The sequence below is a fragment of the Haliotis asinina genome, chromosome 14, assembly GCF_037392515.1.
Source record: "Haliotis asinina isolate JCU_RB_2024 chromosome 14, JCU_Hal_asi_v2, whole genome shotgun sequence".
Taxonomy (NCBI): domain Eukaryota; kingdom Metazoa; phylum Mollusca; class Gastropoda; order Lepetellida; family Haliotidae; genus Haliotis; species Haliotis asinina.
Window position 1 is genome coordinate 35,525,260 of NC_090293.1, and position 18,617 is coordinate 35,543,876.

Here is an 18,617-nt window from a genome sequence, read left to right on the forward strand (position 1 = left end):
TCTTTTCCCGTACTTTCCCTTCATATAAAAGTATTTGGATTTATATGCAAACTTGTATTGACAATAATTACGTGATAATGTAGGGCTTGTCTACAAGTACAATATACATGCGATGATTAATGACAAAATGCTACTGACTCCGTATGTACTAATGACGGTTCGGCTGATGTGGACATTGTCAGTCTTTTGACCTTTGAAGTTTCACCTGTCTCAGGCTTCCCTTAACGTTTGAATGCAGCAGTTAAACACGAGGGTCAACACTCATCTCAAACATTCTTTTTTCACAGACAACATAGACTGCATTTAAAACACTGGAAAATCAACATTTTATTGATCATGACAGTCAATATTTCTTGAATATATACCCACAATGTAATCCCTGCATAATGGTTTGGCTTACATAGCACAGCAATAGTATTCGTTTTGAACAGAGAACAAGGCATAGGACATCAAAAGTACAGGCTCTTTGTAAGCTGTTCGGTACAAGAACTCTTCATTCACTTTCACACTTGTAACATTACATGGCAGCACTTTAACATATTCAGTATACAAATTCAACATTACTCATCAACATCTTGAGCAGGTGTGAGGAAAACCTGCTGGTTTGGATGAAACATCTGCCACTGGTTGTCACAAAGTCGTGCAAGTCAGCCCATCCACAGAACAGGCGAGCATGAGGGGCATTGAGTAAGTTTGGGTTAAACTATAGCCCAGTTATATCATTATCCATCAACTTTACATTTGGAGGAAAACACCAAATGAGGTTTAGTTTTCTGAAACATGCACAGATGAGAATAAAGACAGATTGCTGTTACTGCTGCAATGGAAGACAAATAGGCAAAGGTAATTACTGCACTAAATTTTACTAAAGGAAGCCTTGTTGATGTCCCAGTACACAGACCATATCAGGGTCAAACAAAGCAAAAACTTCACTAGTCCAGATAAAGATAAAAACCCTTTGTATGTTAAGGCCATGGGTATTGTACTAACTGCACAAGACTTGGGCTCGAAGGCTAGAGTTAATTCTAACCATATTCTCGATACCACACACAATGTTTTAACTAACCAAGAGAGGCTGTAATTACCAAGAGCAGCAATGTTATTTCTTTCAGTTGGTTCTTGACTAGTGTATGTATATAAATAGTAGGAAGGTATGAGAAATGACAACAGTGGGAATCAAAGCTATGTGTGGATATGAGCAGATTTGCCTTTCTTTGCACATTGCCACCAGTCTTACATTCATCATGTGTATCAATTCTTATTTCTCTGACACATTGTTTTCACTAAAGACAAAGAGTTATGTTCTGTAGCAAGGGCACATATAACACCCCTATAATCTCTCAGTGTTCTTGATAGAAATATTAACCTCCAACCATTTGGTAGTGAACAAAACAAGATCAAGCAGGGCTACACTTGTTAGTTGGCTGAATTGAAGCAAGACAGGATTCGGACCATGATCTCAATTGCAGTCAGACTGATGTGGAGTCATCAGTCATTGTTGTGATGTGTATCAACAACCATTTCTATCATATTGGCTCACTTATATCTGTAGCAGATCAACACAACATTTGTTCTTAATTCTCAATAAATTGAGACATCTTACACATTGAACTCCAAAATCTATATGCAGCACACACATGACCACATCCAGAATGCCAACTTGTTGATTTTCTACAATTAAAATACCATAAACACGATACACAATGTCACCACAGAGGTTGATGAATAGTATGGTGCTTGACATACTGATCTAACAGACGTGTGGACATACATGACATATTACATGACATATATATTTTGTAATGTCTGATGTAAAAACTTCGCAAGTGTAGGAAAGCTACGTGACACTCAAGTTATACTCAAGTTAAAGTCAACTAAAGTTTACTTTTAATTATAGCCATTCATTTCCAGAACTCTTGCACTACCTCTTATTTTTGAAAGCTGTTTTCCAAAACTGGACATATGTAGAAAAAAAACCATATGTACCTCTCCTAGCATTCACTCTCTTGAATGTAGACTACTTGTAACAAACAAGCCTATGCAATCCCTCTAAGCAAACACCTGGGGAATGTTGGGATGAAGATCAGCTACAGTGAAGAGGAATAAAGTTGGAAATGAGCAGAAATGTCAACATCACAACTAAAACGCATGCAACAAATTATGATTTTAAGTAAAGAAAAAACCACCCTCAATTAGCTTGATAAGCAATGTATGTGTCTTGACCATGTGTTGTGTGTGTCAGACAGACCATGGGTAGAATGAGGAAGGATGATCGGCAGCTGCACGGGAAAGTTTCTAAAACAAAACTGTATAAACAAATGACACAATCCAGTTGGGAAACAAGGTTGGCTGGTTAGTTGTTTCACACTGCACTTAGCAATATTCCAGCTATATGGCAATCAACTCTTGGCCTGGCAATCCAGTGATCAACAACATGAGCATTGATGTACACCATTGCAGAAAAGTGTTAACCAAGTCAGTTTCCTCTTACAACGAGCATGGGCACTAAAGACCAATTCTAACCCTTTTATTTATGGGTCTTGGAAAGAAGATGACTGCCATTTAGACTTGGGTTGATTACTGGTTTGGCCAAGCATTAATGTTTTAATCTATATGCTTAAGTGATCAGCAGCACTGTAATAAAAACTGCTTTATTACTACCATCTCAACTGGAGATCTCCATTTTGTCTGTCGCATACACAAAGGGTGTGAGAGGATAATCTCACAGGTCAACAGGAGGGACAATGATGGAAACACATTGTAAAAGTCGTTGCTGGCAATTCAAATTCCTACCTGTTTGGCAATGGTGGAAACTGAACTGTCAGTTAACTACCTTGGTTTGGGAAAATGTGACCCGATCAGCAGAAAACAGAGGCCAGCATCTGGCCAGGAGTAACAAGCGTAAGTATCAAATGCCTTAACTAATTTTATCATGAAACCATTCTCACTGAAAGAACAAACATAAATTCTGTGATAGAATTACTACGAGTGCTCAACACGCTTAAAGCGCTTTACATGGAAAGTTTTCCTGCAGTTTTTTGCATACCAAAAATGTTTATTTACACTTGTTATTCATACAGCTCAAAAATAACATTCAGATAACGTCTATCTTCAAAGGAAAGGTTTTTCACCAAAGACACAATATTGCAGTTCTTCCAACTCTGTGGTTTACGACAATTCTAATGCTAGCAGTAAGGACATTGACTATCTGGTCAGCTGTCACCAAGCACCAGGTTATTCAATCATAGTCAACCCTGTCATCTGGAGTTCTTGGGCGTGCTCGATACGCTCCTCTGTGAATGTTCATTTTCACGACTATCACAAGACCTTGAACTTGAACTTGACCTCCGCTTGCTGCGATGAGGAGATGCATGGCGCTGCTTGCTTCCATTTGGAGTGAGAGACCTTGACCTTGTGACCTTGCGTCTGAAAATAATTGCACTTGTGGTAAGTTCCACATTTTTTAAAAGCACATTGCAGTTTTTCAAATCTAACTGTATTGCCTGCACAGTCACACAAGCTTAACAGGCTACAACAACAGTGTTGACAACAGATACTGAAACTGCTCTGAATCATGCCACTGTACATGTCACATATATATAGTACCTGTAGCACATCCACAGAGTCTAGAGTTTCAAATGTGAATTTTAAAGTAAAAACATGAAAATCATTCAGAGTTCGTGATAAATACATGTTGCTTTAAGTCATTTCATATCCAGTTATGATAAGTCTACATGAGAACAATCAGACAACATCTCTAAGTCTCTCCTCTATACTGCCTTGCATTACTTGCATTTCAAACTTCTCAAGCTATCTATAGTCTGTTTACACTGAAACTGTACTGATAAATTTCACTTTAAACAAAAAAGGAGATCGAATAAAACGAAAGTAACATTGTGAATCCTTGTAAATTTACCTTGCCAAGTGAACGTTTAAATCTCAGAATTTTATTCAACTTAGGATAAAAGTTGTTTAACAAATGATCATAGTTTCAAACTGCTTTATTTGTTAGTATCACCAGAGGGGTATGCACTTTAAATGAAACACCGAAAACAAACAGGGTTGGTCTAAGTTAACGCTCTGCTTGTGCATGTTTCACTGTTGTGTTTACCCCCTTGTAATACAAACCAATAACAACAATTTGAAAGTAACCGAACTAACTTTCATCCTAAGTTGAATAAAATTCTGAGACTTAAAATTTCAATTGGCAAGGTAAAATTATGAGGATTCCCAATCTTAATTTCTCTTTGTTTGGTTTATTTTGGGATTTAAAGTGAAATTCATCGGTTTGTTTTCACTGCCAACAGACTATACTTGGAAATGGTTCCACTGGCCATTTCTTGACATGTTTGTCAATACAAGGTAATATGTTTGATATACTTGTACTACCAGCATCATATTATTATTGCAGTCATGGTTCTGAAATAGTGAATTAAAGTCCTTTGTTTACACAGAAACACAAGGGCCAATTTCAAAAATAACATATATCTGCAAGACAATGAACAACAGTATAAGATGATAGGCAGCACTTGGTTCTACAAATGATATGAATGCAGAGTTATATCAAATCATGAACAATGCCAAACAACAATGGTCACTGCATATCAATGTCACTGACCTCTTTCTAGTGTTTTCCCAGTCAGAGTCGGAGTCACTGTCAGAGCTGGAGCTGGAGCTGGAGCTGGAGGCAGAGCTGGAGCTGTCAGAGTTGAAACCCGTGGGCTCTCGGAGGTCAACAGCATCAGCCACAGCAGCCAACTCTGGTCGCTCCCTCTACACAAACAACACATCCTCAACAACACATAATACTGAACAACAGCAAACAGCAAAATGAGTGATTGAGGAAGTTTGGTTTTATGCCACACTGAGCAATATTCCAGCTGTATGGCAGCGGTCTGCAAATAAGTCTGGGCCAGACAATCCAGTTATCAACAGCAACAACAATAAAGACCAATGAGATATATAACAAATTATACACAACAGCACCTTACCTAATTGGTAGGGCTGTGACTCAATTAGATCAGAACGAGTAAATATTCACCATCCACTCAAAAATGGCTGATATTTGGATTTTCAAGTGAATTAAATGTCAGCCTCCTAAAATTTCATTTCTTTATCACCTTGATTCAGAAACACCCAACCACTAACTATTACTGAGTCTTATACAAAGGAAAACATCTAACAGAAAATATCCTGTTGCAAAGATAATAAATACAATGAAAAAAACATTGTCCTGCTTGACACTATTGACATGTTTGATATCAGCTCTGTGGATGAAACATGTGCCGAGAAACAAAAGGACAAACAAAAATATTAATGGATCTTATTTCTGAATAATACACAATATTTATTGTCTCACAACTTTTATTATGCTTTCACTTTCTGTGCAGCAATTCAAAAGCCTCAAGCATGCTTCTTACCTTGAGTACCTTGTACCACTTCTTTGACAGCTTGGGTCTACCACGTACAGTCTTATGCCACACTACAGGGAAGTTGGTAACGCTGCAGAAGTTCTGTGTGACAGCGACAGTGTCTGTGAGGTTAATGACAACATGCCACCATCCCCCGGGAACAAACACTGTTTCTCCTGGATGCTGGAGAATTTCCAGCTGCAACATGTAAAGATATACTTTCATGACAACACCAGCATTAACAAACAGCTCAACTTCATTGTGAGGCACGTAGGGCTTTTGACTGACACTACACTGCAATACACTGCTGATCCTTCAATGTTAAATAAAAGTATCAAGATAGCAACAGCAGTCTGATGATTTCAAAATTGTTCATTATTTTCAAAGAAAAACTACAAACACTGTCACTAGGATTATCATACTACATATTTATTAATAATTAGACTAATGAAATAATACAGATGTGAATTCATTCACTTTTAATCAGTAAGCCTGCTGTAGACACTAATTTTAAGTTTACATCCTGAAACCTAAATACAGACCATCTGAATGATTGGGTTAGTGGGTGTTACCATTATTTCAGTCATGATGTGAACTGTGACTGTGAGACAAGCCGACATGATAACCAGGGCAATCACAAACAACCTACTGCTGGGACACCCAGGGGAGGGGAGCCAACTCTGTACAGTGATGTCTTGTACATTGGGCCAATGGACAACAATACTATCTGATCTTTCAAACTATGGACCCACCGGTTTGAGGTGTTTTGGCCAGGACGGACTCTGAGTTTTGGGGTAGACATGTGTAAACCAGCTGATAGCTTCATCACGCTGCTTTCCTCCCTCTTCAGCCTTGACCTTCAACATCTCCTTCGGGGTTGTAGTTGGCAACAGACACCATCTGAAAAACGAAAAGAACAATATTCCTTCCTGGGACATCTCCATCTTGAAAGGCATGAGTACAACAGATATGAATATTACTGGATGAGAATGGGTAAAACTTGAATAAAAATCATTAAATCATATGCAGATGAACAGTGTAAACTTGTTACCATGTTCAAAGTTGGATAATGCATTTATGGAAGCAGACAAAATATAGTTCACAACTGAACAAATGGTTAGCATTCTGTCTAAGCAAGTCTACTCATACACCAACATATTAAACATGTTGTGAGAAAAAAAAATTAAAAAATACAATTACAAAAAGTTACCATTCCACACAGACAGTGGTACACAGATCAAGAAACATTCCACCTCTCTCCATGCCTTAAGATCAGTAATAACTTACTAGATAGAGTAGGGGCTTACATGAGCAACATTTTAGCACCAACATGAAGCAATAAGTGCCAAAATTTTACAATATGTTCTACAAATGCAACACAAACACTAACACGAACAGCTGAATGGAAACCATACACTAAAACCAGTACAAATACCTCTATGTGTGAGTTCTGTTTTACACATGTTACATACCATCAAAAATTAGTTAAAATATCTACATCCAATCTAAATGTTAAATGTGTTTTCAATACATTTGCCAAAGTGGTAATGGCTATTTCCATTTAAATACCTTCCTTTTTTAGTACATAAGCTATGACAATATGAACAGTATTTCAGTAATATCTCAGTGTCAGCATGTTGCAAGAGAAAAGCACAGGTACGGGTGTAAGTTGGCAAAGCCTGTTGGCATGAATACAGTGCAGACAAACCTGTCAACATACTGACATGATTGACTGTATCCGAGACATTTCCCCTCATTAAGCTGTTCACATGGAGAAATGATGAAAATATACTGAAAATGTCACACCCATCATTCCAGTAACTTTTTTTCAATGAAAATTTAAAGTAAACATCTCACAGACAAACAAAAGCAGATGTCACAAGAAATGTCATTACCATGTAATCGAGCTTACTTGAACGTCATGGATGTTCAGTTAGGACAGGTATTGCAAGAGTTGTGCTAATTACCTCTTGTATCCCTTCACAAGGGCATTCCAAGCACTGGTTCCCAATGGATCTATGTGGATACCTGTTCCTGACCTCCCAGGGCCCATTACAAACCATCTGAAAGAAGGCAGCAGCTTGCAGTAAGTAATTAGCACCAAACCTGAGAAACAATCATTATGCAAAGGTTACTAAGATACACCAGCATAACAGTAAAACTACCAAACCCGTGAAGGTCCCGGGGTAGAAAAGGCCTTCAGCAACCCATGCTTGCCATAAAAAGCGACTATGCTTGTTGTAAGAGGTGACTAATGGGATTGGGTGGTCAGGCTCACTGACTTGGTTGACACACGTCATCGGTTCCCAATTGTGCAGATCTATGTTCATGCTGTTGATCACTGGATTGTTTGGTCCAGATTCGATTATTTACAGACCACCACCATATAGCTGGAATATTGCTGAGTGCGGTGTAAAACTAACCTCACTCACTCAGTCAGTAAAACTACCTACTGTGGTCTATTAAGCTTCATTGTAGCAACTTGTTTCTCCAAGGTCTATCACTTTTAGCAAAATTTCAGCAATATCACAACAGGGGACACCAGAATTTGGCTAAAATGTTACCAAATACTAAATAGAATACAAGACAACCAAAAACAAATGTTATGCAGTGCATTTACATCAGCATCTGATCTCACCTTAGTCTGCTTTAACTACCGCAATATATAAATTCCTGGAAACTAAGGTGAAGGCAATTCTCAGAATCTGAAGGTAACTTGTCCCTTCAAAGGCCTATTTGTAATTTTGTTATTTGAGCCTTACAACACAAACTACAGCCCATGAACATTTGACAGTTCTTCTCAAACCCTGAAGCTGCAGAAACTTCTTTCCCTTTTAACCACTCGTTCTTGCTAGTGACAAGATTACTACTGTGTCATCTTTTCTGTCTGAACACATTTACAAGATCATTCTTCAAAATACTGACAACTGTCACAGACAACGAACCCAGAAAGAACATCACCTAATATATCTTCCACTATTCTTCTAGATTCATGTTTGGTGATTACCAACTGATTAACTATTATTTTTGCTAACAGCGTCTTCTTTTGTGCTATTTGGTGCACCTCTGTTCTTCTAAGTTGAACACATGTAGACACCATTTTAATATATGGCACCAGCATTTGTTAACTGGATCATAATCAACTAGGAAGATATGCTATATATATATAGCTCTATCACATGTCAACAACAACAAAGATATTTATTGTACTTAAGGCCTCCGGCCCATATACAAGTAATACAAGTACATTGTTAGCACATGTTACAGACATTTCACGGAAGAACTTACAGTGCAGATAAAATATTGCTTCTAAGGTTAACAGCATGTTTCACATAGAGGGCAAGATTACGTATTACATTTTCATTTTTGGAGGACAGAATGGAAGTAAATGCAGTTGATGGATATTTCAACAGGTAGTTATTTGGGATATATTTTTTTCTTAAATCAGTGTAATGTGGACACACAAAAGCGAAGTGGATTTCGTCTTCTATGGCCGAGTTACATAATGGACATAACCTTAAATGTCTCTCTATTGAAAGTCGTCTGCCCTTATTGACTGATAAGTCTAATAGGCCCAATCGAAAATTAACAAATATACGTCTGATATTTCTAGATCTCAATACAGACAGATATAATTCTGGTTGGATTAAGCTCTTAAAAGATCTATACAACTGATATCTCGAACTGTTGTCTAGACAGAAATGCCATTCTTGATAATACATATTTACAGATTGATCTCGAAATTGTTTAAGAAATAGACTGATATTACCAACTGTTTGATTTAGCCAAACAAATCCAAAACCATGAGAAAACAAGAGATTTCTAATATAGGAAGCCCATGTTGTCTTACCCCTAGCGTCTAAAAATACAAGCATATTATAAGCTAGTTTTGGGATTCTTTTTTCATGCATTCCAAGAATCTTTAACCAATATTTTAGACATCTGATTTGAGAATTTATATAGATCGGATATCTACCGCATTCTCCATAAACCATACAAGATGGTGTTGCTTGCGCTACATTTAAAAATCTTTTGCATGCTAAAAGGTGCAGTTTCTCCAGGCATTCATAACGTTGAAATCCCCAAATTTCAGAACCATAGAGCATAATCGGTTGAATTTGTGCATCAAACAATTTAAAATATATTTTCGGGGTTAAAGTTCCAATATTTTGGGAGACTGACATAACGTTAATCAGAGCCTTCTTAGCACGTGATTTCAAATCTGTAACACTCTTTTTAAAGTTCATGGTATGAGAAAACACTAGTCCGAGATAGGTATAGTGGTTAACAGCAGATAGAGGTTTGCCATTCAAAAACCATTTTTCTTTAGAGGCCACAGGGCCCCCTCTTCTAAAGATAACTATGTTTGTTTTTTCAAAATTTACAGATAATTTCCATTCATTTGTATAACATTCCAAAATATTCAGTTGGTTTTGTAGACCAACAATAGTATCTGACACTAAAATTACATCATCGGCAAAAAGGAGGATAAAAATTTCGATAATATCTGGAACCATTTGCACACCATGTTTGCCTGAATTAGAAATATCATAATACAGTTCGCTTATAAAGAAGGAGAACAATATAGGACTTAAAATACACCCTTGCCGAACTCCCATGGGGCAGTCAAAAAAATCGGTGACATCATCACCACAACGAACACATGATTTTATATTCAAGTACATAGATTTTAAAATAGTGTACATTTTCCCCTGTAAACCAGATTTTCGTAAGCAGTACCATAATTTAGAACGATCCACAGAGTCAAAGGCTTTCTTAAAATCAACAAATGCTACATAGAGTTTGTTTTTATTTCGCGACAGACATTTTTGTATTATTGCATATAATGTAAAGATATGATCAATGGCTGAATATTGTTTTCTAAAAGCCGCCTGGCATTCAGGAATTAAGTTTCTCATATTTGACCAGTTTGAAATTCTTTTGTTTAAAACAGTTGTAAATATTTTCCCAATAACACTCATTAAAGATATGCCTCTGTAATTATCTGGATTGTCTTTAGTCCCTTTTTTATGTATAGGTATAATGACTGAACGAGACCAACTTTCGGGAAACGAACCACTTTCGAATACAGTATTAAAACACTTATGGATGAAGGGCATTAACACGGCTTGAGAACATTTAACCATTTCGATTATAATGTTATCGGGACCAGCTGCTTTTCCGCTCTTTAAACTACTTATAGCATTCATAATCTCATCAACTGAAATGTGCGTTTCCAAAATCATTTGATCAACAGTGTCAAATTCATTTGAAGGGAAGTTATCATCATCGAATGTGTACCCATCACTTGGAAAAACGGCATCATTAGAAAAAACCCTCATGAAATGCGTCATCCATTCACTTTTTGAAATATTACTTTTTGGATTTGATCTCTTTCTAAATGAACGAATTTGTTTCCAGAACATAGTAGTATTGTTGATAAAATCATTCAATCTGTTCAGTCTTTTATTACACAGGTTAGATTTGAATTTTCTGCATGAAGCTTTGTACATGTTCCTCATTTTACAAAAATAATATCTGTTGCTCTCCGAGGGTCTACACCGAAAACGTCTAAGTGCTTTACGCGCGTCTCGTCGTGCAGTTTTACACTCGTCATTTAAGGGTGCTTTATGGTTTTGCTTAAAAGGCTTAATCTTTTTCTTCATACAATCTGCTGAAACTAATATGACATGGACAAACTCATCTAGAGCTCCCTTTAGATCGAACTCGAGCTGTAATAAGAGACGGTCACTGTAAAGTGATAATTTACTTTTCAAATTATCTAGAAATGTTTCGCAGAAGGCGTCATTCCAAACAATCTTTTCTTTATAATCATCAATATGGCTATTGTTATCTGAGCTGTTCATATTGGGAAACTGGCAAGTCAGTTCTAATGGTAAATGGTCGGAGTCTACTCTGTCTCCAATATTTAACGAGTTAATACATTGAAAGAAATCTGGTGAACCAATAAAATAGTCATTGACACTTGATCCATGTTGCCCATGAAACGTATATTCGCCTTGCGAGTCTCCATATACTCTACCGTTCGCTATGAAAAGGTTGAAGGAATAGCATAAGTCTAATAACAAATTACCAAAGTTATTAACAACACTGTCGTGAGAATTTTGATCATCGATAGGATAGATGTCACTATCAGCGCACGCTTGAAATATATGATTCATATTATCATCATCATCAAGACTAAGGCACACATTGTTTTGTTTTCCTGTGCGGGCATTCAGATCTCCACAGATAACAGTGTGACTTTCAGCAAAGTCAGGGAGATTCGCTAGTAGATATTGCTCCAGTTGTTCAATATTACATTTGCGATTCGTATGCTTATAATATGTTGAACCAATAGGAGGGATATAAGTGCACATTAAATTCAAATCTTTATCAAGTGAAAACAATTCCTTTAAGAATTTGATACAGATGAAATTATCGATATCAGATGCTAATTGTCTATACATATTTCTAAGCGAATGGTGAATACAAATACAAACACCACCTGACAGTCTACCGTGATCTGACAACTTGACGGCAGGGCTATAATACACATCATACCCATCCAGCCAACTGAAGGAGATGCTGGTTACAAATGTCCAAGTCAAACATATAATATGAAATTTACCAATGTAATCAATAAAACTAATGTCATCAATCTTTTCAGTAAGCCCATTTATGTTCCAACATAGAAAGTGGGTTCTCTCACTAACAGATTCAATCCGAGTGAAGCAATGATTATAATCACCGGTGTCATTTCTAAGAGGACCCGGTGAAATAAAGTCCGGGCCTTGGCCGCCGTCCTATTCAGATATAGTACTTGCAAGTGGTTGACGGTCGTCACGAACGGTACGTGGCTGGCGTCTACGGTGTGTAATACGCATATGGGGACGGGACTGAGTGTGTGTATGTTCACTCGGTACCACTACAAGTTCGCCGTTCTTATAGTAACCAAACTGGCCAGTTTCCTTCAGATCCTGAAGTTTTTGACGTTGGCGTGTTGTCAGGTCACTCGAGATACCATATCCATTTTCCTTCAATACAGACCTAGATTTAAGTGCTCTAACTTTGTCATCTGACATTAGCATCTTGACAATTATCGGGCGTGACTTAGTTGAATCAGCACGTTTGCGCCCAAGGCGATGGGCTCTGATTACGTCAGTTGGTTGCCACGTTTTGAACGTTAGGAACTTTGTGAACAGTTTTAAGATAGTTTCTTTGCACGCTATTGATTTTTCATCTTCGGTTTCCGGTACACCATGTATGATGACGTTGTCGCGACGGCTAAAGGATTCCAACTTATCTAGTTCATCATCTATCATGGTCAAACGTTCATCAAATCCATTAACCTTTTCGTCCATGGCGTCCAGATCAGAGTACATGATGCCGTACTCATGTTTGGAGGTGGCGATGTCTGATTTGATATCTACCACCGCCTTCTCTAATTGATCACATCTCGATCCGATTGATATCATTTCAGTTTTCAAGGCGGTGATCTGTGATGACAGATCTAATTTGACGTCACGTATTTCAGCTATTAAGCAGTCTCTCACTTCTTCCAAAGTCAGGGGGCCGGGATTAGTTTCAATGTCATTTGCACACATCAGAATATGCTTCACAACACCCACGGGCGGCACGTTACCACCCAGAAAGCAAATCCCACGTGCAATTGGAGTGGTATGCATAGCCGAAACTGGGTCACAATTGACAGTAGTGAAGTCACATGATGTACAAAGGTAGATGTTTTCTTTCGGCACAAATCGCTCAAAATGGACATTTTCAAGTGCATCTATTAAGAGGTATGATGAGGTAAGATGCACAGCGGTGAGAAATGTACAAATTATCAGCCTAAAGTGAAGATCTGTCCCCGACACGGATGGTGAGTACTCCCTCTCTTGTTTGTGCAACGTCACTTGTCGTGTTCCCTTCGGGTGAGAGAAACTGCCGATTCTGGCTCGATAGGCATCAATCGAAACCATTTCGTCCTCCAGATGTGTAGACTATACTATATATAACTTCACCGTCCAATGATCGTTCCCTGGGAAGGTCTCTTAATCCATATTTTAAAGAAAAAACCCTCCCTCGATGGAAAACATGTTGCCCTCGGAAAGGGACGTAACTCTATCACATGTCTAACACTGCAGACAAGTTTGCAGAAGTCATTCATTCAAAAAATATATTTCATTGCTGGCAAGCTTAAAACCATTCTTGGGTAGTTACACATGCTGTTTAAGGCAAATTGATTTTCACAAAAATTGTGTGAGATGAAGTAAATATTATCCAAAACAAAACAGCATTTCTAACACATACTAGAGACTCAAGTAGGTATGTATTTTCACATCTTTTATCATTTAGCAAATATTTGTACGTAGGATGCTATAGAAACTAGTATTTACCTGTATGGTGGTCTTCGAGATTCACCAGCATAACTGAACAAGTCATCACTGAAATACTTGGGCACCTGGTAATCCTCTAAAAGTCTTTTTCTCTTGGGGTGCTGAAACAGTGCAATAGAGAGGCAGTCATGTCACTGACATTGAACAATACACACATGGTAAAACCAATCTGGCATTACCTTGTTCAATCCTCCTCCAAAATAGTCTTAAACCCAATATTTTTATGTTGAAAGAAGATTTCTTCACCATTGCACACTTACCTCCCTTCACAACAATCATGTGAACAACATACAGAGTTCAATCAAGAGGCTACAGACATCGAGCTCCCAGATGCCCAACCAGCCAGCTCCCTAGTTATCCAGCCATCCACTCCTATAACACCCAGTTTTCTAGCCACTGAAATCCCCAGACATCCAGCTCCCATGACACCCAGCTCTTCATCCACCTCTCCACAGCTATCCAGCCATCTGGCTCTCCTGACAGTGACACCCAGTTCTCTAACCACTTAACTCCCCAGCCATCCAGCTATCTAGCTTCCCAGGTATCTAGTTCCCCAGCAAAAGTCAATATTCATATAACAAACACAAGTGTATTGCCACACAAACTTTCAAAAGTTTTGTGAAAAAAATGTTGTACACTTTACAACATGTTCAAGGAAATGAGTACAACTGCCATTTTTATCAAGTCAAAGCTGATGCCAAGGGACGAGAGCAGTAGATCAATCTGTGTGCCAAATGTGGTCAATAAATACTTATTTCAAAATCTGCTGTATAATCAACATCTTGCACCAATGGAACATGGATGAAAGGTGTGTATTTTAGTGGCCACTGAAAAAGACGTTGCTGGGGATAATGAGGCCTTCAAAAACATCTTACCTCTCCGTAGCTGCTGTCAAATATGTACAGTGGGCTGTCATCTGTGTTGTTCTTCATATAATCTACAAAATACTTCATCTTCAGTTTCACGGAATAGCCCTCATCATCCTCTCCACACTTAAAACGCTGGTTGCGATATTTCTTTGACAGTCGCTGGAACAAATAGATGAAAATAATCTGCCTACTCAGTATACTCAGGTTATGATACCATGCTGAAACAAACATTCAACACTAACACTTGGCTTTTTCCTGTCAACATTAACACTGAGTTTTATGCTGCTCTAACGTAAATAATCAACTCTGGATCAGACAATCTACTTATCAACAGCAGATCACTCTATCAGGTTTACAGTTAAATGTCAATATGTAACGCGAGTCATATATATTACAGACATTTAAATGATTTATAGGTAGTGAATATAACTGAGATATTTGACTTGCTAGATCAGAAAAACTTCAGAATCTGGATGAGTTGAGAAGAACAATTTGAATACCAAACACTAGACCATGAAATGGAGATGGACATATGATACCTAAGACCTCAGATTATGTATATAAAAAAACGTAAAAATCCATTCCGTGAACAAACCTCAAGGGACCATTTCTTTTCAGAATCCCAGTTGCTTTGTGCTCCTGTGAGGACCACTGGTACATAGGTCTTCTCATACTTTTCCACAAATTCTGCATGGCTAACTTTAGAAACATCTACACGAATCACATTGTCCTTCACCTGTGAGAGGCTCAGGTCAAAATTGTTGCAGAAGTTGTATTTGTACCAGCCATTCTTTTCACTGCTCAGCTCTAGAAGAAAAAATTCATTTTTTGAATGAAGATGAAAGTGAAAATACATACAATCTATTTCATCCCAATAATTTATGCTATCCTAATCTCAAAAAGCTCTAGATAAGCATTCGGCCAATTGGGTATTTTACCCATGGCTTTTCGATTTGAGTGAGTGTTTTCCTTCATCATGGGTATTTTCACCAAATCACACGTACATATGTGAAAAATATGTGTAGAGGTTATTCCTAGTTTGTGAAAACATTGTATCAAAGACCATACACCCTTAGTATACTAATCAGTAATTGTTGATTATTAGCAAATTTGAATTCCGATAAGAAACAACCGCTCCATATTTTGATGTTTTTTAAAGTTGGGAGGTTTTGTAATCCCTTAGAGTAAAGGCTAGAATGTGATTAATTTTATGATTATATGCAACCAGTGATTGCAATAAAGGCTTGCTCGCCTGGCAATTTTCATGTCCAGCTGCCTGAAAAATATGTCTGATATTTGGCCGAATTTTTAAATACTTCCCTTTTAGAGTACTTGTCTGAAAAACATGCAAGAAGATATATTTGCTGTGGTGATATATTTTCACTATTAACATTTTTCAGAAAATATTTATCATTGTGATGATGTAAACCAATAAGTGAACTAGTGCACGTTTAACAGGCTCTTTTCAAATGTCAAAGGCTTTGAATGTGACCGACACACTTTGTTTTTAAACTCCTGAATAGTAGAGGATGCAATGTGTATGTGAGAATTAATTCACATATGAAACAATGATATTTGTTGGTTTGTTTTTTTTTTAAATAGGGCAAATCATGAGTCAAAAGTGTGTATGTAACGAATATTGGTGAGTTTTTTCCAGCTTGGACAAATCATGCCATGAGAATGGGCTAGACCTCGATAAGTCAGAGGCGGATGACCTTGTTTTTCATCAAGCTTAAGAGTGGTAATACACCTGAAGGATCAAGCAGTTGATAGATCCAGATGTTAGAGGGTGAATCTCATTATTGAAAAACAACAAGCATTCATACGATAAGAACTGTTTGTATTATTCTTTCAGCTGATATCCGTAAGTACCACGAGAATGGGAAACACCACTATAAGTCTATATATTACTGTGCAGTACCATGTTTTCAGGGGAACCATGTTTTTAGGGTATTTCTTTTCCCCGTAATTTCTTGCATACAGTGAGATGACAGCGTCACCTGTAAACTCTGACTCGTGTGCAGAAGCTTCTGTCGCAATCGGAACACAAGATGTTTGAAATGTTCAGCTTTCACGGATGTTGTGGCCTAATTTCTGTCAAAGTACTAAAATTATACCATAGAACATAATGCACTTTGAGAACCTTCAGAAATGTGATCATAACTTTTGAAATAACGCTCGCAACTTGTCAAGCGGTCCATCGTCAGCTTGAGTGAAAAGCCAAACATAAATATCACGTGACTCAAATGGAATGTTGCCAACGTAATAAAAAAACATTGAACACCGATTTGGTCATCTCTTAAATATTTTTTTCATGCCGCAGAATTTGTATCAGGCATGTGACCTCTGGGTTTATTGAAAACACTACTGCGATGATACTATACTGTGCAGACATGACGCGTTCTATTGTCCCTGCCATGGTGGGCCAGGCAGACAAGAAGAATGAATGTGCAGATGATTGAATAACTTACCTGTAAATATGTTTATTTTTAACAAATTTCAAGAAAAAAGAAAAGCATTAATATAATATAGAAAAAAATCACCAGTTTGCTTGGCTTTTAATGAAAATGTTACGTTGTATTTGTTGATTTTTGTGAAGATGAATGTATCACATGCACTTCAAGTTCCACACAGGGGCGTGACCCCACGCAATAGCGTTCGTGCTTGCAGACAAGACACGAAATGTATGCTGCATTGGAAACCAGTGGACGACAGAACATTCTAACAATAAATTCATAAAAGGTGAGGTGATATTTATTAATGGAATTACAGTTTTCATAATCTACTGATACGCAATAATGTTCATGGTCATCTTTGCACTTATACCCCGAAAACACGTTACACCATGGTATCCATAGCTGTTAACTCACAGAGTAGCTATTGAGAAATATCAGGGTAGACATATATAAATACGGTATGCATGTAAGCTATTGCCTCCAAGATATAGTAAGTGAACATAATCAAAATCTACAGTCACGTTCACTGCAGGCTAATCGATGCATGCGGTTGGTCACGTAGACAAATCCTTCTTCCCGTCGTACCTCCGTGATAACACTTATGTAACTCAAGATATACGTCCCTTTAGTCATTTGTACGTCAAATGTATGCAACTAAATGGTCCGCAGTTGTGCAAGTCGGTAGAATGTTCATGAAAAGAACTTATAAACTGTTTAGTAACCTACTTATAGTTCACAAAGTTAGAAAACGTGTGACATTCGATTTCAAAATCATAACATTGCAACGTTACCATACCTGGTCTCGCTCTCGATTTCGCTTCTCTAATCCTTTTTCTAGCTCTGTGGTCCATAGAAGGACGTGCACGGTTTATAGTCCTCAGTTAAAATGGATAGTATCAGCAATAATCACTTTCGTCAACCGTTTATGTTTATTTTTGTACCAGTGCCAAGCAATTCTTCTTCTTTCGCGCCAGCGCCCTCTAGAACTTCCGGATGTAGCTATCGGTTCACACTGTATCTTTTATGTTTATCTCGGAAATGGGTAACTAGTTGTCAAAACGAAAGCTGACGGATATAGACGAGATACTCCGATCTAGTCGTAAAGGGAGGTAAGCTTAAAACAAACTTGCCTACCGCATAAAATGTCGATGCCTCGTTTCCGAATGTTTACAATCTGTCTTCGGATCTATATTTAATCAAGAAATGGTTCAGGTCGGAATAGAAGAAAGCTGAAAATACTCACAGATATCAATTAAGCAACATGAAACTTCAAAGTGGAAAACCTATGGGTTAAGTGCAGTGCTGACTGTCTGTACATGTGTACTGTAGATGAAGACGGACAATTGTTTGTGTATGTGTGTGTGTGTGTGTGTGTGTGTGTGTGTGTCTGTGTGTGTGTGTGTGTGTGTGTCCGTGTGTGTGTGGCGGAGGGGGGGGGGGGGGGGAGGGGGAGGGAGGGGTTGTTTAGATTTTGTAAGCAAC

The 18,617-nt window shown here is 37.8% G+C and overlaps 1 protein-coding gene across 1 annotated transcript; it reads right to left on the reverse strand.

The window, feature by feature from the left end:
• Positions 1 to 302: 302 nt before the first annotated feature.
• On the reverse strand, positions 303 to 18,182 carry LOC137261259 (bifunctional arginine demethylase and lysyl-hydroxylase JMJD6-like). The gene is made up of 9 exons (XM_067798982.1): positions 17,932 to 18,182; positions 15,275 to 15,486; positions 14,686 to 14,838; positions 13,811 to 13,911; positions 7,379 to 7,474; positions 6,164 to 6,311; positions 5,421 to 5,609; positions 4,619 to 4,773; positions 303 to 3,426 (listed from the first exon to the last, which is right to left on the reverse strand). The coding sequence occupies exons 1-9, from the start codon at positions 17,984 to 17,986 to the stop codon at positions 3,258 to 3,260; spliced, it is 1,278 nt and encodes a 425-aa protein (XP_067655083.1). The 5' UTR covers positions 17,987 to 18,182; the 3' UTR covers positions 303 to 3,257.
• Positions 18,183 to 18,617: the final 435 nt, after the last annotated feature.

Bases quoted from the DNA above. Each gene is read 5' to 3' on its own strand.
- LOC137261259 (XM_067798982.1), bottom strand. From the start codon at position 17,986: ATGGACCACAGAGCTAGAAAAAGGATTAGAGAAGCGAAATCGAGAGCG. The intron at 14,839-15,274 runs GTTTGTTCACGG...TATTTGTTCCAG, and splicing joins AAAAGAAATGGTCCCTTGAG to CGACTGTCAAAGAAATATCG. The intron at 5,610-6,163 runs GTGGGTCCATAG...TACATGTTGCAG, and splicing joins GGCCAAAACACCTCAAACCG to CTGGAAATTCTCCAGCATCC.